Source organism: Triticum aestivum, chromosome 2A (genome assembly GCF_018294505.1).
Source record: "Triticum aestivum cultivar Chinese Spring chromosome 2A, IWGSC CS RefSeq v2.1, whole genome shotgun sequence".
Lineage (NCBI taxonomy): Eukaryota > Viridiplantae > Streptophyta > Magnoliopsida > Poales > Poaceae > Triticum > Triticum aestivum.
Window position 1 is genome coordinate 45,250,020 of NC_057797.1, and position 20,396 is coordinate 45,270,415.

Consider the following 20,396-nt stretch of genomic DNA (forward strand, 5'->3'; position numbering starts at 1 on the left):
CCGACGAGCGCCGCGACGGCCAGGTGCAGCGCGTAGGACGGGGAGGGCTCCATGGCGGCGAGGCGGGGCGGGGGGTCGGGGGCGGGCGACGGTGATGTGAGAGGAGCCGAGGGAGGCGGCGGCGGGGGCGCGGTTATATGAGGGGGGACGGGCTAGGGGAGTTAGGGGAAGGAAGGGCGCTGGCTGACCGGTGGGGCCCGGCTGCTGCGCACGGGGAGTGGGGTTTCGTGTGCGCATTTCGCTGGAGACCTTGGAGTATATCCATCGTCCACCTCGGAGAAAAATGGAGCATATCCATCGGTTGTGTTGCCACCACTGTTTTGTATTTTTCTTGGAGTGTTTTGTCATTTCTCTGCTCATACAAACGACCAAGTTGGTGAAGATGATGTACCCGTCGTTCGTCATCATTTCTGACCATCCGATTTACATCTAACGCGTGGCAGATAGGTTGGGGCAGTTTTGTAAGACACCCTATCACTTTGCTACACATTTGTAGAAAACTTCTTAGAGCATCTCTACCAGACCCCATATAAGTGGTCAAACCAGTAAAATAACCGTTTTTCACAGTTTCAGTTAAAAAAACGAACCCGAACAGATCTCTTAAAATCATTCAACCCTTCAAAAAAATTACAGGGCCCAGTAAACACATGCCCAAGACCCGTGTATCTTTAGTTTCGAAGGCAATTTTGCCAGGGCCCTGAATAACAGTCAATGCTAGCAGTTGGGGAATTTCAACTCCCACCAATGCCTTGAAGCTCGCCGCCTGCAGTGAGCGCACCGCGGCCGCCCGTTCGCCCGACCGCCGCGCCCGTCTGCCCGTTGATGCGAGCAAGCTAGCTAGCTACGGTCGCGCTAGCTAGCTGAATCGATGCGAGCAAGCTAGCTACCTACTGCGAGCAAGCTAGCTAACTGAGTCCGGCCGCCGCCCGCACGGCCCTGGCCTCTGCCTACGCGTTCTGGCCGTCCCGCATCTCCTTCCTCCGTCCATTGGCCTCCGCTCTGGTGGTGTCTTCCTCGTCCGCATGTCGGTCAGCGCTCGATTTCAAATTGATGTGAGGAAAAGGTATATTCAGAGAATATTCTTGTTTACGGGTTGATTATATGGGGTTTGTTCGGCCGCCGCTCGCGACAGCCCGTAAAATCGGTTTTCCGTGAACTATAAAAGCGATATAAGAGTCCGCGATATAAAGAGTCTGCTAGAGATTCTTTTTAGGTTTTATACTAGTCTAACGCATAGACACTTTGTTGTTTTTTTGTGGGAAGCATCGACACTTTGTTAGTTGGGTGTAAAATAAGCATGCGCCCCGGAATATTTGTGGTGAATGTACATGGATACACACACATTATATTCGCCAAATAGAAACGGATACGCACATCGCATGCCTTGGTTCAGATTCTGTTTGCGTCGTGAAGCATTATTGAGCTTAGATCAACTGGGGGCAGTATGGACAGAAAAATAAAAATGGAAAATATTGGGGAAACTTTGCTTTTGCTCCTGGAGATCGACAAGGGTGCCATTACAATCACATCACTCGGATTTCAGTCCATCAGACTCGTACATGTGTCGAAAGTGGTACCCAAACAAAGCATACTGTCCCCGCACAAAAAAACAAAAACAAAGCATAGTGTCCCCGCACAAAAAAAAAAAAACAAAGCATAGTGGACGATGAATGGTGACAAGGAGGACGACACGTGTAAGCACGCGGTCGGTTTCAGAAAGGAATGGAGCCAAATCATGCGGCCAGCACGAAACTTTTGCCAGATCCATACGATGGGGTGGGATGCGCTTTAATGAGAGAACGTGCGCATCTTGAGTACGACCACTTCAATGAATACTGCAAGTGATCAATTGTTTATTTTCTGCCCCGTTCCTTGAGCAAGTGTCAAGTTTTTTTTTTAAGAGAAGAAAACAAGTGTCCAGTTGAAGAAAGTTTCCAGCCCGCCGGTGCCGTAAAAAAAATTTGTTTTCAGGTAACCGGACCGCTTGGGCCATTTACACGATAGAAACCAGGCCCGTGTTACGAAGAAAAGATGTCAAAAAATAACCCAGGCCCGTGCTACTTTGCTTAGGACGGTCTCGGGCAACCGAGATTTTAAAGGAAGCCCAATGGATACCAAATTCAGACGCAGCAGACAGACGCTGCAGCCGACGAAACCCTAGCTACCGTCGCGCGATGTCCTCAGCGAAGGAGCGCCCGGGTCATGGACCTGCCCACCCGACGACGGCCACCCCAGCCATCCGTCCGCCAGCTCCAAAGTCCCCACAGATTCATCCCGTCCCGCTCCCCGGCATCCCGACGAGACGCTCGAGGAGCCGTCCCCCATCGATCTGTCGAGCTTGGGCGGAGATTCAGAGTCGTCTCCGGTTCACAATCACTGGGACGACGGCATCCCCGTACGCGGCAGCGATTCTGATTACGATCCGCCGGAAGCGGACGCCGACGGTGAGGTGCCGGACTGCCCGGGGTGGAAGTCCGACGAGGAAAAAGCAACGAAAGTAGACGGCGCATGCGGCAGGGTTTACACCCAACGGAGCATCGCGTTCCGGAACAAGTACGAGGAGATTTGGGCAAGCGCGGTTGAGAACACCACGTTTCCTTCTCGTCCTCTGAGCCTTCCGAGGGCATGGCCAATGGGTAGCCCCAAAGGTGATGTTTCATAAGCCAACTAGGCTCGAATGCCACTGTGGCAGCAGGACCGCTGCTTGCATGCGCAAGGTGAAGCTTGCAGAGGAGACGGGTTCTTCAGCAGATAAAGAAGGAAAAAGTAATGAGGGAGAGGAAAAGAAGGGGTGGAGGAATGAAAAAGATGAACACATGGGGACCGAAGGATGACGGGTGTGAGGCAGCACCACCATAGCCACCACTGGACTGAAGCATGCGAGCAATAGCCTCAATCCTCCCATGCCTATGTGTTTGATGGAGCACCCGTCTTTTTTTCGCCTCCATTGGTCATGCCCTAAGGATGTTCCCGTAGGCGACGGACCTATGCGCGATGAGGGGCTACTGCCACCACTGTGAGTTTAAAACCCACGACACTTCCACTACTAGATCAACGATCGGGTACCGTGAGCCAAGACCGATGCTACAGATCTTCTTGCCGAGTCTATCGACCTTCAAAGCATACCCCGTTAGCGTCTACGGAATCGTTGCTGTCCGGGATGCCCTGGAGCCGCGGCGGAATCTCGTGTTTAATCGTCCCGGCAGAGTTAATGATGCTCTCACGGTTGATCGGGAATCCTTTACCTTGCCTCTTTTGTAGTCCTTGTCGAGGAATGTACATGATAAGGGAGAGGGCATTGCTAGAAGTTGATCTTTGGGTGAAGGAGGAAGGGGATGGGTTATCCGACAAACGGCTACTTTCTGTGTATGCCGAGATCGATGGGGGGTATGACTTGGATGAACTGTTGGATGAAGAGGTTTCTAGTGACCTTGGCAGCTTGGTCGTCGACTATCTGTTACTTGATGAGAGTGTTGAGGTTGTAATACAAGTCTCTGCAAAGATTGACCGCCCTCACATGTGAGATTCACCCGTTCACTAGTGGCTTTGATCGGGAGATTGTGTTGTCTGATGATAAGTTCTCTGGGAATGGAAAATTGTTCCGGCATGTCGTCGCCGTGAAGGCCGAGGGGAAATTGGATGTTTGCTTAAAATTGGAGGAATCATTGTTTTGGTGGACTTTAGAGGAAGGAGTTGTTGGAGCTGTTAGGTCCCTTGATGACCGAGTGTTAGACTATGCGCAGTTTGATGTAAGGGTGCTTTTTGCTCCTAAGAACGTTACCAGGGCTCGGTGAAACATAAAGCGAACTGAACAAGACATACCGTTCTGTAATATCCATGTTTTTCTATTCTTTACGTTATTTACTATTTGAATATCCTTTTGTAAGGCTCCTAGAGGTTTGACGCCTGACTTTTATATGTTACTCATGGCTTCTTTGATTCGTAGGATTCTAGAAATGTGGGAATAGAAAAAATATATAGGAACGATGCTCATCCCAGTTTTACAGGATTTAGGATTGTTTGATAGCATCATCGGGAAAACAAAGGAGTCTTTCAAAAAGGTTTGAGTGGATACTAAAAATCCTATGAAAGTAGTACAAAGAAATCATTAAAAAAAGTTTCTATATGATTCAATCCTATGAATCAAACAACCCACATAGGAAAAAAATCCCCATGATTCTAATCCTCCAAAATTCCTATGAAAATTCTTTGAATCAGTTGAGCCCCTTGTTCAGTTGTGGCTTTATTTATAAAGTGGGGCGAAAGCCTGTTTATAGATCAATGGAGCCCTTATGTGTTAATAAGAATGTGTGCATATTAAATCAGGACTTTTTTTACAAATTCATGAATACTTTTTGAATTCACAAACATTTTTTAAAATGGCGTACATTGTTTTGGAACTCGTCAACAAGTTTTTATGCATAGGCGAACATTTCTTGAAATTTGGGAACAAATTTTCATATTCAGAAACAGTTTGTGTTTGTGACGAACATTTTTCTGAATTCATGAATGTTTTTTTGAATCAGTGAAAAAAACTTGGATTTTGTTTAAATTCTCAAACATTGTTTTGATTATTTTCTATAAATGTGTGGACATTTTTTGTAGACATGAACCTTTATTTTTGAATCTCGAACATTTTTTGAATCGATGAACGTTAAAAAAAACTCATGAACATTTTATAAATTCATGATTTTTTAAAAAGACAAGAACACACATATAACAAAGTGTGCATCCCCATATATACAAGATCAAGCGCCTGTTCTGGTGGCTTGCTCGCACAGCAATGTGCCACAGTTTGCGGGTTTGCATCCTTGCGGCACGTTTTTTTTTCTTTTTTTCTCTGCCCATTGATATATGGGCTCTATACAGACGTCATCTAAGCTGACAGGTGTCGCGGGAGCAACTAGTTGACTAGCGCTCCTTTGTGCACTCCCTTTAGATTATTTTTTCGCACGTGTTTTCGGCTTTTTAAATGGTTTTTCTCTAGGGTTTTTTCAATGTTTTGGTTTCCACCAGTCTTCCTTAGCTTTTGGGCACAAATAAATTTAAAAAAAATATTTGTGTGGAAAAACACATTTTTTTGCTTTCGCGAGAGGCACGGTTTTATTTTTGAGAGAGCCACAACCATGCCTCTCGAAAACGAAAAAAAATATGTTTTATGTTTTTTCTTCCGCAATAGGCACGGCTTTGCTTCCGCGAGAGGCATGGTTTTACTTTCGTGAGAGGCATGACCGTGCCTCTAAAAAAATGCATTTTCTGTTTTTTTTCTTTTGCGAGAGGCATGGTTTTGCTTACGCCAAAGACACAATCGTGCCTCTCGGAAACGAAAAAAAAAACGCATTTTCTGTTTTTTCCTTCCGCGAGAGGCACGACCGTGCCTCTCGAAAATGAAAAAAACGCGTTGACAGTATTTTTCCCTTCTGCGAGCCTGTGCCTCTCGGAAACGGAAAAAATGGGTTTTCTATTTTTTTTCTTCCACGAAGGCACGACAGTGCCTCTTTAGAAAAGGGAAAAAACTGTGCTCACGGTTTGGGTTTTTTTGTGAAAAATAGTTCGTTAAAATCTGTCAACATCAGGATCTAGTTTGGAAGATCTTGGCGCGAGGAGTCCAATGGCGAAAACTATTCAAGATTTGGAAGCACAGTTTAAGACATAAAACGTTTTGATTAAATGCATCTACGAAAAAAAAGATAAAACTCTCATTTTGTGACAAGTGGCGCTAATGCAGCGCGCCACTTATCACAACCTGGAAAGGTGGGGGTGATCTTTGCGAGGAGTACTCCTCAATTATTGATTTCGACGTCTCGCCTACGTAAATTCGAGATACTATGTAACATATAGAGTCATGACTGTTGTTTCAACCTCAGAGAGCGTATTGATGACATATTTTCGTGTACTGGAACCGTATTGAAGCAATACACAAATTCTAGGACCAAATTGGATGTCACCAGTGACTACGAGAACTATAGATGCAATTATCTAACATTACAAACCCCCACGGGGCACAGACGGACGACCTGACCACAAACGCCAAACAGTTGACCAAGGCATCGAGGACATTGTAGCTCTGATTTTGAAACGGGGCATTCCTGAGTCACTGGTGGAGGTTGGTGCCTGGCACATTTTGTGGCGAAGAAGTGAATTATGCAAGGAAGAAACAGTGTGAACGCTAGAAAGTAATGTCTTTCCCATACATGTGATCACATTTATTTTGCCAGATCCGAGGTGCCGACCGAGAAACAAAATTTGCTAAATTTTGCCAAATTTAACCATGCACGGAGATCTGTGGTCTCTCCGCCTCCCGGCGCCGGTATCTGCCAGGTAGACCACCGACGGAATTAGCCGTGAGGACGAGGGCCGTGTTACATGCTAGCTAGGGGTTTCGTTTTTCTTTAAGAGCACATTTGCGTTTCTCAAAAAATGAAAAGAGAAAGAAGGAGACCACAAGTTTTGGACCATGACCATGTCGCCTGACACCGATAAGTGCCGGCATTTCCTCTGATCGAAATCGGTTTCCGAGTTTCGACCGTGTCGCCCGCCGGAGACCGATGGCTCTGGCCACGCACAGCGACGTCCCCAGTTAAACTAGCGCTTTACCCCGCCGGACAAACAAAAAAGGTTTTTAATCAATCATCAACCAGCACTGCCGCCGCTGGCAAAACAAAAACATCTTCAAACATAAGGATCGGCTAACAATAACCTAACAATCGGTCGCTGTCTCGGCGCCGATTGACGGCGACAACGGCAGCTTCCGGGCAGCTTCGCGCGCTCGTCCGGAGCGTTGCGGCTAAGCTAGGGATCGCGCCCCCCCGCGTTGTGTTCGCCGACACGTCGCCGGCTCGCTTTGCTTCCCTCTCTTCTTTTCCTCCCTGCCTTAATCGTCGAGCGGTCCGGGTCGAGGTCGGCCACTCGACCCACTCATGATGCCCCTTTGTACTCCACTCACCGCTGCTGGTTGATCGTTTCAAAACACTAGCTAGGGTGTGAGAGGAAAGCGTGGGCGGCCAATCGGGTGCGCACGCGTGGGGGTGCACGTGGCAGCCATCGTGTGGCTAGGCACCGCACTATGTTCTCGTAAAATTAATGTCATGTCGCGAAGCAACATGCGGTTAGATGGTTAGAAGAACAATGTTGTTCCAGTTTATCAGAAACCAAATCTTGAAGCTCGCGTTTGTTCTGAATTCGATTTCCGGCGATATGCGTTTAGTAGGAGGAGATGTTCTCGTTGACTACGAGACACGTAGGATGACTTTGTAAAATCACATGATGACATGCCAGCTTAGTCTTTCGGAGATGCTCGTAGGGGTATGTGTGTGCATTCGTAGGGTTGAGTGTATACATGTATGAGCGTTTGTGTCGGTAATGTGTTAAAAAATAATTACTATCATGTCAGTAATATGGTTGTTAATTGCGGCGTCGAGTCACTGGGTGAGCAGGTCGCACGGATCTCTCGCCCCGTCGCTCGCCGGGTCTCCATCCTTCTTTGACCGATTAACCTAATCGGCCGAACTATGCTAAACAAACGCGCGCGTCGACGTCGTGTCCGGCCGAGCGATAGCAGCTAGTACCAGCTCGCACCCCCTCTCTCCGCCTACATATGCGAGGAGCCCATCAATGGAGCAACAAGAAAGAAGCTCACCATCGGAGTTGGAGCTAGGAGAAGGAGTTCTCGCCGCAAAGCATACTGCAGGCCAGGAAAGAAAGTAAGAAGGGAGGGGCACATGACGTGCGCGCTGGCACCGGGCTCGCCGGTCTTCTCGCCGTCCCGGCTCGGCCTGTTGGAGCAGCTGCAGCTCCAGAACCACCACGGCTGCTCCAGCAGCGGCGCCTGCTTCCTCCCCTCCTCGCCTCTCCGCCCCTTCGCCCACCTCCGCGCGCGCATCCACCCCGAGCCCTCCCCGTGCGCCGTCCAGCCGCCGCCCGCCGCCAAGGCCGCGGACCCTTCCTCTTCCCCTGCTGTTAAAGCCCCGGTCAAGCGTCGCCGCCCGGCGCCTCTGCTCGTGCCGGCCGCGGCCACCGTCGCGCCGGCGGTGCTGGAGGCCGCCGCGGCGACCGGGGTGGAGGAGGTGGCCGAGCAGGGCGAGGGCTTCGCGGCCTTCTGCCGGAGGGGCAAGGGCCGCAAGCGGGTCGAGATGGAGGACCGCCACGTCGCTGCCGTCGCGCTCGGCGGGGACCGCGCGCAGGCCCTCTTCGGCGTGTTCGACGGCCACGGCGGGAAGGGCGCCGTGGAGTTCGCCGCGGACAACATGCCGCGGATCGTGGCGGAGGAGCTTGAGAGGTCGGCGCGAAGCGGAGGACGCGCGGCGGTGGAGGGCGCCGTCCGGCGTGCGTACCTGCGCACGGACGAGGAGTTCTCCACCACCTCCTCCAAGAACCGGGAGCAGGCGGGCGGCGGGGCCTGCTGCGTGACGGCGCTGCTCCGCGAGGGCGGGCGGCAGCTGGTGGTGTCGGGCGCCGGGGACTGCCGCGCGGTGCTGAGCCGCGGCGGCAGGGCGGAGGCGCTCACCGACGACCACCGAGCGTCGCGGCAGGACGAGCGGGACCGGATCGAGGCGCTGAAGGGCGGGCTGGTGCTCAACTGCCGCGGCGTATGGCGGGTGCAGGGCTCGCTGGCCGTGACCCGGGGCATCGGCGACGCGCACCTCAAGCCGTGGGTGGTGGCGGAGCCGGAGACGAGGACGGTCGACGTGGGCGCCGACTGCGAGCTGCTCATCCTCGCCTCCGACGGGCTGTGGGACAAGGTGGGCAGCCAGGAGGCCGTCGACGCGGCCGCCGCCTCCTCCGGCGACCTGCCCGCCGCGTGCCGCCGGCTCGTCGACATGGCCGTGTCCAGGGGCTCCTCCGACGACATCAGCGTCCTCGTCGTCCAGCTCCAGCGCCGTCCTCTCCGATAAGACTGCAGTAGTAGTAGTAGTAGTAAGAGTTTAATTAACACGCGAGAAGATATGCATCGGCGGCGCCATGGATGATCACCCTACGTGTAGATAGAGAGCTTTTTGACGTCGTCTTTCTCGTCCCCGGCCGCTCGATCCGGCTGCTGGTGCTTGTAACAAGATCAAGCACTGTTAGTGCTAATAATCATCATCCGGTTGAGATTGCAATCACCCTAGACGGGAATAATCTTCTGAAAAACAATCTTCAGTTAAAAGGGCAGAGATGTATCACCATGTGTGATCTTGTGTTCATAGTATACTCTCGGAGTTGGAACGTAGTGCAACACACGCAAAGTCTGTGATTCCACTCCAAAACGAACAAAAGTACTACGAAACATACGACAACTGGGCATCAGATTCAACGGAACGCCGTTGAACCATCAAAATAATCGATCTTGACCAAGAATGTTAGTTCGAGGGTGCACAAGTGTGCCGCGTAAACCAGAAGGAAAACAAAAAATTCAGTCTTGGATTTTATTCCCGGTCTTGCAACAGCTCATTGCCACTTTGATTTAAACAACCACATTTTTGTTCTGGAACAAGCAAAACAACTCTGCCGCCCTCTGCTCATGGAAAGTCGGTGGTCTGGGAGGTACAGATTCAAAACCTCTGCCAACTAGTAGAAGACTAACCCAAAACTGAGCACTCAGATCGCGAGGTTCCTTGTGATAGAATCAGTTCATCAGCATTTAAGTCCTAGACTTAGACACCACGTGGAACTGAAGCAATGGTGCTTTGAAGAATTTCTAGAGGCGGAAGGAAACTGAGATGATGATTCTGGCGATCGGCCTAATAAGGGATTGCAGTTCTGGTTCTGATGAATCTCATGAGCCATGAGGCACGCGGTTTGAGTTCAAATGGCGATTGAGCAACCAGAGTCCTTATGACTGAAATAGTGGGCATCAAAGGGAAGGAATAACATGGATGACACTGTATAGCAGATTCTTCATGATCCCAACAACTTCTCCAGTTTCAGAATCATAGCCTTTGATGGGACTTTATCTCTCAAATTTACAAAAAGAATTTGGTGGGAAGAGCTTCTCCTTCATCAAGTGGTTTTATCAGCAAATGCATAAAGTGATCTGGAAGTTCAGTTTGCTCAGACGCTGGGCGTTTTCTGGAGGAATATGAAGTGGCAATGCCCGAAGCAGTTCACTTATGGGGGCTTTGTAGTGTGTGTATTCCGTCATCCAGTCAATGGCCTATGTGGCGTAATCTGATGCATCACCTGATCTATGAATGATAGCATAGAACTGGAGGATCACTTTTCATTCCAATCACACACATCAGAACAGAAGGCAAGAAGACCAGCATCATGCAATACCATCAACTCCGGAGTGAAGCAATTGATTGATTCCATATCCAAATGAGAAATATCATGGTGTGTGAAGACTTTGTTCTTATCAAAGAGGAGAGAGGCATAAAATATGACTTGATGAGCCGTCCTGAAACTTAGTCTTTGGATCTTTGCATGATCATAGGATGAGTCATCAATGAAGAGATTCTTCTTGCTGAAGAAATCTTCCTTGTTGAATTTCGGCCGAGTGCCAGCCCTTCCAATTTTTGGCATTGCAGGCTTCGGCTGCAGATTCACCTTTGTTGGACTCGCATCCAATACGGGGCGAGGAGAGCCAATAAAGTCATTATGGTATGTTATCAAGTTAGCCTTGACAATTTCTTCAGCCATAGCAAGTGACATAGTTTCCATGTCAGTAGATTGCACGGACGCTTCTATGTTGATTGGGGAATTTTCATCAGTAGTTGCTTAATTTTCTTCAGCATTTGGCTCTTGCTGAGCAGCATCACCAGCAACATTTTCTTCAGGGATGGTCTGAAGAGGAGTGTGTCGCTCTTCAGAACTACCAAAAACTTCTTCTGTTTGGCATGGCAACTGAGGCAATTGCATCAGAGGTGTGTTCAGAGAAGAATTTGGGTGTTCTTCTTCCCAAAATTCATCACGGATGAGTGGAGTTGTGGGCTTGTGGCATTGTCAATGTCCACATCTTCTTCTTCTTCAACTTCAGCCTCTTCAGCCGTTAACTGAGGCTGGGGCGACGATACCATGTGTGGCGTTGCATTTGTGTCAACATCATTGCCCTCATCTACCTGCTATGAGGAAGCAGCAGGAATTTCTTCACCTTCACGTTCTTTAGAGAGCGGAATCAGGCGACGGTCAGTAACTTCAACTGTGGGTGGCGTTGTGGCCAATGGCTCAACATAAATTGGTGCCGTTGTAGCACTTACAACAGTCTTCAACTTCTTCACAGTTTCAACACCAGCAGGATCTGGAGATTTTCCTCTCTTCAGAGCTTCATTCTCGGCAACCTTGGTCTTCTTCAGTTCTGATGCAGAAAGAAGAGTGGTTGTCTTCACACATGAAGAATTTGCAGGAGGAATGACTGTTGAGTTGGCAGGTTCATCAGGAATCACTGTCGGAGAAGGAGCTGTTTCGTCAGGCTCTACAATTTCTTGAGCCACCATCGTTTCATCAGGCGGGGGTGCAGAAGAACTGGCATGAAGATTTTGAGACTGCACTTGAGAATGCATGTGGTTGTAGTCTTCCGTGATCTTCAACACTTGTGCACTGAGCCGATCCTTGGTACCAAAGCAATAATCTACTTCTCTGTTGAATCCATCTTCCATCTGATGAATTTCAGATTGCAAGGCCAGCAGTTCCGCAGGAGTAATTGTGAGCAATAATCTACTTCTCTGTCTGAAGGTCTTTCTCAACTCAAGTCTGACAGCAGGTCAGTGCACAAGTATAGTCCTTTTGAGCAAGCAATTGTTACTTTAGACGACATGCACTAAGAAATAAGAACTCTGAAAGGTAAGCCTGCGGCTGGATGTAAAAGGCTCATGTATAAGCAATGGCTGGAACATTTGTTGTTGCGACATGCACTAAGAAATAAGAACCGCCAAGGAGAATACGAGGAACCCACCAGTCAGGATGATCCTGGAACAGATATAGTCAGAATCTGGCACCAACCCAGACACCATTGTTGTTACTTGTCTTGCGGATGGAAACCAAATGCATATCACAACGGGACTAGGTAGGTATATGACTTAAACCCATTTGTTCCATTTCTTTTGTTTGACTGAAAGACCCGAACCAAGACTGCACGACCACATCATAAACGATTGGTAATAATTAAGGCTGGTTCTGAGTTCTGCAAAAGATTTTGATGCTGCATACCTATCAAGAACATCTTGCCGTTGCATCGTTGAGAGCAAACCACGGGTGCGCATCAGCAGAGAGCGGTGCCCTTGATATTCACCTTCAGCCTTTCGGAGAACACTTGTCGATTCATCTGCAAAAAAAAAAAGAAATTCAAATTAGCTAGCAACTTGGCCTTGATAGGTCTGGAAATGCGTTAAAACGGCAGAAAAAGAATAGTTCTTGTTCATATGGAAAACCAGCACAGACTATTCCATGGCTCCTTAATAACAAATTAATAACCACAAAAAGTCTACAATCAAATAACAGCACATCTGTAAGGAAATCTTGACCAAGCTTAAACACGCAGAATCTTACAAGTGAGCCTCCTAATTAAGAACAGGCTTAATCACAGGAAAACTTACCAAACGTTGACAAGGTATTAGCACTTCTCTCCACTTCCTGTCACATCTATAGTAAATTACTTCTGGACTTACGACTAGGAAATAATCATTACCATATGACATATCAACTGAACACGCAGGGGTGCTAACCTGAACCATCAACTGCCGAGACCGACGGAGGCTCTCAGTAATACTTTCTGCAGCGGAGGTCATCCCAGCCTTTGTCCTATATCATTTAGCAGGTTCGCGTTCATTGTGCAAACATAAATTATAGAATTAAACAATAAATATAAAATGGTGGTTCTTTAATTAGTGCAATGTGATTCGATTTTGAGGTCATATGCAAGTGTTACATCAACACAACAATTTCTAGTTTGTTGACGATATTTCATATTGGCAAAACCACCTGCAAGTCAGCAGAACCACTAATGGGTAGATGAGTAAATAACCAGTTTCATAATTCAAAGAGTTAAATAGACTTTCTCAACAGCCCGACTGCCCGAGTGAGGAACTTAAAAATGTCGCTTTGGAACTGAAATTCACAACCGGTGTCTTTGGAGGCCTTCTGGAGTCTACTCTTGCAGGAAATCCCCGTGAAACTGAACAGATCATCAAACACATTCTACAACTGACGTCTAAAATATTCCCATAGACCAGTAATACAAAGGCCGCATTTAATAAACTTACTGGAGATTACATCTCCGAATAGTGAACTCTTTTCCGTCTCCCAGAAGAAGCTCCCTCTAAGATAACGCAAAATTAGAATGCGAGAAGGCCTTAAATTAGAGAGGCAAGCTAGCATTGCTCAAGTAATAAAGTATCAAATTAACTCTGAAGAAAAATCGCACACCTCTTCTTGAGCAGCTTTTCCAATGTTTACTTTTGCTTGCAAGTTGGCACTCCTCAGGCTCACTCGCAGCCTGAAAACATAAAATCAGTTATGTACAAATACTAAAGAAGCAAATGATTTTTTTTTCTAAGAATAGCTTACCTCTGATATTGTTCCTTCCATGACCCTAAGGTTGCCGGGCCAGACTGAACTTCTTCAAAAGTGGGTAGCTGCTCTGCTAGAAGATCAAGCCTGCACTGCAGTGAATTGAGCAATTACAGTGCATCCTGTGCAGAACCGTTCAACCTAGGAAGAGACCTCGCTTCTTCTGTCCCTTTCCCCATCTTCCCACAGGATTCAATAGCAGCAATGCACACCTCAAGCTGTGCTGCTAATTGGCCCCATTCCTTTTTCATCCATCTGTATTATTTGAATAGATCAATTCAGCGAATTTACTATGCTGCTACTAATGAAGCAATAACTGGTTAAAGACGAGACTTGTTGTAACAAAAACAGCAGTATCATGGAAGAAACTTTCAATTGGACAAACAGATGAACCGGCAGTAAATCCAACTATAAATTACGCTGAGCTGGGCGGACTTCATTCTGATCATCGATTTTACCACCTCAACAGGAGATTACTGCCCGATATATTCGCTTAGCTAAGAAAGTGCAGGAATATCTGCCCCAAGTAGCAGAAACCTAATCTGCACTAGAAAGTACTGAAACAAGAGCTGGTGCTCCAGCTGCAGCACCCATGGCTGGAGCGGTAGAGCTCCAAACGGATGGTTACGGAAGTCCAATTTAGTGGATCCAACTCAAAACCACTCGAACCTAACGAAACGATCATAAGAAAGTAAGGACGCTCGTGGGCATCGTCGCATTAGTCGCTTTGTCCTTTACCTCTAGAGGCCATTCTCAAAGAACCCCATCCCAGAGACCCGCGTGCGCATCGTCTACGGCCACTAGCATCATGTACCCAACTGTAAGTGTGTCTGCCTAAAGAGGTGCCAACATGAGTTTGCAACGGTGCTCTTATCTTGTTGAAACACGTCACCGGCAGCCTCGAGTTGCAACAATTGTTCTCCGGTGGCATGATAAGAAGCCGAGGGCACAACGGCGACATGTGCCGCACTGTCAACGTTTCTTAGTTTTGTTCTCGTCGGTCTGAAATAGGCAAAAAAAAAACGCAAACCAAAACTGCAGTAACTTAAGCATCGAACCTCCAAATAAGATGAAACCAACGTTATCGTAAATATAACAATAAGCAGTATCCAACAATTCGTAGAGTTTTAGACCTAACTCAACGAAGAACTGAGCTGAGTTTTAGAAAGGGGGCAAAAATGAGGACAACTAAGAAATCAAGGGCACGAAAATAGAAATCAAGGTCTGGCAGCGTGTGCAGCACAATGGCGACATGTGCCGCACAGTCCTGCTATTCCACCCCAACTCCATTGCTCTACACCTGCACACCAAGTGTTTGAGGATATGCATATATATGACGAGGGAACAAAGAATCTCTTCTAATCTGCGACATGTGCCGGAGTACCTTTTAATTCCTAATTTGTTATCTTTCTAATTTGACAGTAATACTGATGTTACTCTTACTTGCAAAATGAGCAAAACAGAAGGATGGATCAGACGCCTTTGCTGCCTTCATCTGTCTGAAATCGCTTATTCAACCAAAAAGAATTTTAAGAACACGTGGCCTGTTATAAACATTAGTGACGGATGGTATTTGCACGAGATGCTAACAAAGGGCTCTCGATCATGTCTAATCAACATGATCTTATCCTTGGTAGAGCTACTATTTTCTCATGTCCATGCCATGGACCGACCTCTAGAAGAGCGTCTTCAGACTATACTGCTCCAATAGAGCGTTGCCACACCTAAGGTTCTATTACCTACTCCCTCCGTCGCACAATATAAGATGTTACTACAACCAATATATGAGTATATTGGTTGTAATAACATCTTATATTATGGGAGGGTGGGAGTATCTATTTAGGGAACCCCTTTCGTATTTGAGGTAGTCAGCGGCTGAAATGTTTCAGCAATTAAAGTTTAAAAGATCTGACATAGGATAACTAGATGGACTTTAGTTATGGCCTGAGGAAGTATGTCAAAGTGAAATTGTAACACAAATAACTGTCGGCATAAGCAAACAGTTTCGTAAGATACCTTACTCCAGTGGCTAGATCTGCATCGATGCTTACAGCTGCTGTTACAAGCATTTAATACAAGTGGCTCCTCTAGATCCAATCTAGAGAGACACTAACCCCCATCACGACCGGAGAGAAAGCTAAAGTCAGTGGGAACCAGGGACTACTGTGCAGAAGAAAGGAGTATGTTAACAGAATAAGACATGGGCTCCATCCCCAAGTCCAATTATTTACACTGAAATCCCAAAGCTCCTGTGAACTGGAGACTACTGTGCAGAAAAAGGGAGAGAAAGGAGTGTGTTAACGGTTGTCCGCGGAGACCTCACGGTCGACGTTGTTACTGGACGAAAATTGAGAACTAAGTCCGATGGGTGTCCCAACGGCTCCTGTACGGACTGCGGTCTCGGGCGACAGGGGCGGCGATTCTGCGCCCGTCTCTGCCTTCGACGGCTGCGGCGGCGATGCTCTGGCCCCGGTGTGGGAGGGAGCGGGGGCGTCTCCGGCGGAGCCAAGGCGGACGTCCGGCATTCCCTTGAGTGCGGCTCGGGGGTCGGGGAGCCGCTTTTGGGCTCTGGCCGATGAGATCTCCGGCGACGAAGAGGAAGGTGAGGTTTGCGCTAAGCCGGATCCGGCGGTAGGCGCGCGTGTGGCCTGCTCCATTGGGGAGTTTGTGGCGCACGCGGAGGAGCTCGGGGGCTCCTTCAAGGCCGGGCGCCGGCGTGCTTTTGCGCCCGGTGGTCGTGGCTCACGGTGGCTTGCTCGGGCTGCGGCTCGAGCGCCGCGCGCATCTCCGACGCGCGAAGGGCGTGGCTGTCCTGGGGCGGACGCCGCGGGGTTGTCCCTCAGTCCTACGCCGCCCATGCCATGCGGTGGCGGCGGCGGCGGCGCGGTGGTGGCGACGCCGACGGAGTCACGGTCGCCTCTCGCTAGGGTTGGGGGCGACGCGTCACGTGGTGGGCTGGGCCGGCAGGCTGCGGTGCCTGGCGGGCTGCCCACGGGGCCGCCACGCCAGCTGGCCCAGCCAAAGGGCTCGGGTGTGTCTGGGCTGCAGGGGGCCCCGCATTCGCCTGTGGCCCGGTCCAGCCCGGGTGGGCTTGGCCTGCCTACGCCGACCCACACCGCGCGGCCATATAAATGGCTTTGGCTCCCCCGTGGAACCCTAGACATCTCACCAGGGTTTCCTGCCTCCGATTCGGAGGTGCAGCGATTCGGTCACTCCGCCCGCTTTCTCCACCCCACCCCTCCTCCCCTCCTTTGCTTCGCTCCTTCGCTGAAGTGGTGGCCATGGGCTCCAAGTCCGACCGCCGTGGGGAGAAACCACCCATGGAGCCGCCACGGGACCGCACCCGTGGGCGTGCCGACGACGAGGGCGGCTGGGGGCCGCCGCCTGCTTGGTGGCTCAAGGAGCAGGAGCGGAAGAAGAAGAAAAAGGAAGAATACCGCAAGAAAGGCCTCGAGCTCAAGCGCAAGGGGCAGTTGGCAGCTCAGGGAGGCGACCGCGCCGGCGACTCGCTCGCGAAGAAGTAGAAGTCCAAGCCTGCGTGGGCGGCGGCCTACAAGCCTCCCCTCCCGCCCAGATCTGAGGCGCCGGGCTCGTCCTCGGGCACGCAGGCGGAGCCGATCCCCGTCGACGAGGCGGGCGGCCCGGAGTGCTTCAAGTGCGGCCGTTCCGGCCATTTCCAAAGCCTGTGCACTTTCCAGCCACTTTGCGTCGTGTGCAGCAAGGAGGGGCACACCTCGGCGCAGTGCCCAACCCGAGGCAAGCCCCTGCTTCTCCAGACCATGGGCCACGCTATCGCCGAAGAGGGATTCTTCTGCCTTCAGTTTCCGGTCGATGCAAGTGAGGAGGCTCCGGTTCTGCTGGGGGCCAACACGGCGGTGCTCTCCATGCCATCCGGAGCGCTCTCCCCTCAGATCCTCGAGGCGGAACTGCAGCATCTCTTTGAGGGAGAGTAGGATTGGCAGATCTCACCTCTCGAGGGCGGGGCATTCTCTGTGGTCTTCCCTGATCCTGCTATGCTCCGGATGGCCACCAGGAGCGGCAAGCTCTTCCTGTCCCTCAACAACCTCATGGTGGACATTCGTGATGCGGTCCTTGATGCGCCCAAAGGGTTGGTGATGCCAGAGGTGTGGGTCAAGTTAGGTGGGATTCCCCCCAAGCATCGCTGCTCCGAGAGGCTCATGGCGGCGACCATCATGCTTGGCCGCCCTCTGCTGGTGGATGAGGATTCTCTGCTTCGTCCTGGGCCGGTTCGCATGCGCTTTGCTTGCCGCAATCCGCGCAAGCTCCGCGGGTCGGTCCAGATTTGGTTCAACAATGAGGGCTACAACATCTCAGTGGACCCGGAGATCCCCCCCGGAGCAGGCCGCGGCGCCCGCCCTCCCCCCACCACCCCATCCTCCCCACGGCAAGGGCCCAGACGGGAAGGGTCACGATGGCGACAAAGACGGCGACAAGGAGCCGGACGCGAGCATGGAGGACGACTCCATCGACACGGCGGTGTGGGAGAAGTTGGGCATCACCAACATTGGTGGGGCGAGGGCTTGCGCGCCGCAGCCCCAGGTGGAGAATTCTCTGGTGGGAGGGTCGTCGGAGATGGAGCTCTCCATCCCGAACCAGTACGGCTCCAACCTGGGCTCGGTCACATCACCTCCGGTGCGGATGGAGGCCGCGATGGACTCCTTGCTGCTGACGAAGCCCACGCGCAATTCACCTCTGGCGTCCGAGGACCCGAAGCTTTTGTCTTCCCCCTCACGCTCGCCTTCCCCTGGTGGTCGCAGCGACAGCAAGATTGGAGTGACGAAACAGATCAAGAAGGTGGCGGTGCGCAAGGTGACCGTGGAGGCTGGGCGTGCTGCGGAGCCGTTGGGGGCGCCAGTGACGCCGCGTCAGGCGGTGATGGTGCTGGCCGTTCCTGCTTCAGCTACGGTCGCGCTGGAGACACCCTTGACGGCGACGGTCCCGAAGGCCAAGCGCTCCAAGGCGGTGGTGGAAGGGCAGGCGGCTCCCGTGCGGGCCAGTGCGCATGCCAGGGGCGCCAAGGGCAACTTGCCATCGCTCCAGCGCGCCCAACTCCTCCAAGCTCAGAAAAATCTAGAAATCTCCGGTAATCCCCTGCCCCGCTTTATGATTCTTGACTCCTTTTCGGACGAACACTTGAGCGAGGTTCTGGGGGAGAGTGGGGTGGAACCAGTGGGAGGAGGTGAGATGTGCGAGCTTATCTCGTTGGTTCGCGCAAAGGAATTGGCGCAAGCGGCGCTAACAACGGCGGCTGTGCAACACGCGGATCGTTTGGCACTAGAGGCAGAGGCCTCGACGGCGCCAACGACCCAGCCCGATGAGGAGACATCAACAGGGGTTGCTGCACCTCCCTCGCCCCGCCGCGGCAGGGCGAGACGTGTGGCCAAGGCGATCACATCCAGGGGGGTGCGCCTGCGTAATTATGTCGTTTAGATGCGTGCACTCTTATGGAACACACGTGGCTTCGGCCACTCGAGTCGTCGTACCCAGCTAAAGGAGTACATTAGGAAAGAAGCGATAGATATCGTTGGACTCCAGGAAACGATCAAGTCTGCGTTCAGACATCAAGATATCTTAGCGATCGATCTCTTAGAGCGTTTTGTGTGGCATCACACTCCGGCCAACATCACTCCGGTGGCATGTTGCTTGGCCTATGTATTGCCACATACGAGGTGCTGCACTGGGAGAGTGGCACCTTCTTCATCGCGGCCAAGTTCCGCGTGCGAGCGTCGCTACGCGAGCTCGCGATCGTGCAAGTCTACGGACCTGCAGATCACTCACGTTCGGCAGAGTTCCTAAGCGAACTCGAAGCCAGGGTGATGGCCTTTTCGGCTGCTCAGATCCCGCTAATGGTGGTGGGAGATTTCAATCTAATCCGTTCGGGGGCGGATAAAAACAATGACAATATCAACTGGCCAAGGGTGGCCATGTTCAACAATTCGATAGCATCCATGGCACTTAGGGAAGTGACAAGATCCGGGGCTAGATACACTTGGACTAACAAGCAGCTAGCCCCAGTGCGATCCGTGCTTGATCGTGCTTTCATGTCTCCGGACTGGGAAATTTTGTTTCCTCTATGCTCACTCCTTGCCGAAACAAGGATTGGGTCGGATCATGTGCCGCTAATCTTGTCTTCAGGGGAGGACAGAGTGGGTCGCAGCCCGCGTTTCTATTTCGAAACTGCATGGTTCGAGATACCGAACTTCGAAACCATCTTTAGGGAGAGATGGCAGAAATGCGTCTAGCTCGCGGGCCAGCAACGTGGCCCTTTGGAGTTCTGGACTGCGGTAGGGGGCCGCTTGCGTGCAAGCCTTAAGGGGTGGGGCGCGAACCAGGGACGTGATGACAAAATCCTGAGGGCAAGGCTCATCGAGGAGATTGCTATTCTCGACGGTCAAGCGGACACGCGCCCCTTCTCCGAACAAGAATGGGCGCGGCGATATGCCCTTGAGGGGCAAGTCGAAGCTCTGCTACGTGCAGAGGAGGAATACTGGAGGCGCAGGGGTGGCCTCAAGTGGACGCTCAAGGGTGATGCGAACACGAAGTATTTCCACGCGTACGCTAATGGCCGGCGCCGGAAATGTTCGATACTCAGGTTGCAGACGGAACAGGGGCTCCTTCTGCAACAATCGGAGATTTCCCGCCACATCTACGACTTTTATATAGGTCTGATGGGGACGGAGGAGGCCCAATGCGCACGTTTACGTGCGGATGTTTGGCTCCCTTCTCAACGGGTGCTCGATTGCGAGAACGAGGGGTTGGAGCTCGCTTTCCTTCCGGAGGAGATTGACAAAGCACTCCAGGGTATGAAATCCGACACGGCCCCTGGGCCGGGCGGGTGGCCGGTGTCAATGTTCAAACATTTCTGGCCGCTGCTGCGTGAACCCATTTTT

General features: G+C 51.0%; 1 protein-coding gene and 1 pseudogene across 1 annotated transcript; one reads left to right on the forward strand and one right to left on the reverse strand.

Annotated features, from left to right (window-relative positions):
- The first annotated feature begins 7,539 nt into the window (after nt 1-7,539).
- Nucleotides 7,540-9,153, forward strand: LOC123187341 (probable protein phosphatase 2C 32). The gene has a single exon (XM_044599201.1). The coding sequence runs from the start codon at nt 7,722-7,724 to the stop codon at nt 8,892-8,894; it is 1,173 nt and encodes a 390-aa protein (XP_044455136.1). The 5' UTR covers nt 7,540-7,721; the 3' UTR covers nt 8,895-9,153.
- A 1,545-nt stretch (nt 9,154-10,698) lies between these two features.
- LOC123191464 (uncharacterized) lies at nt 10,699-13,736 on the reverse strand (annotated as a pseudogene).
- Nucleotides 13,737-20,396: the final 6,660 nt, after the last annotated feature.

What these genes read in the sequence shown, in the direction of transcription:
- LOC123187341 (XM_044599201.1), top strand. Translation starts at nt 7,722, where the DNA reads ATGACGTGCGCGCTGGCACCGGGCTCGCCGGTCTTCTCGCCGTCCCGG.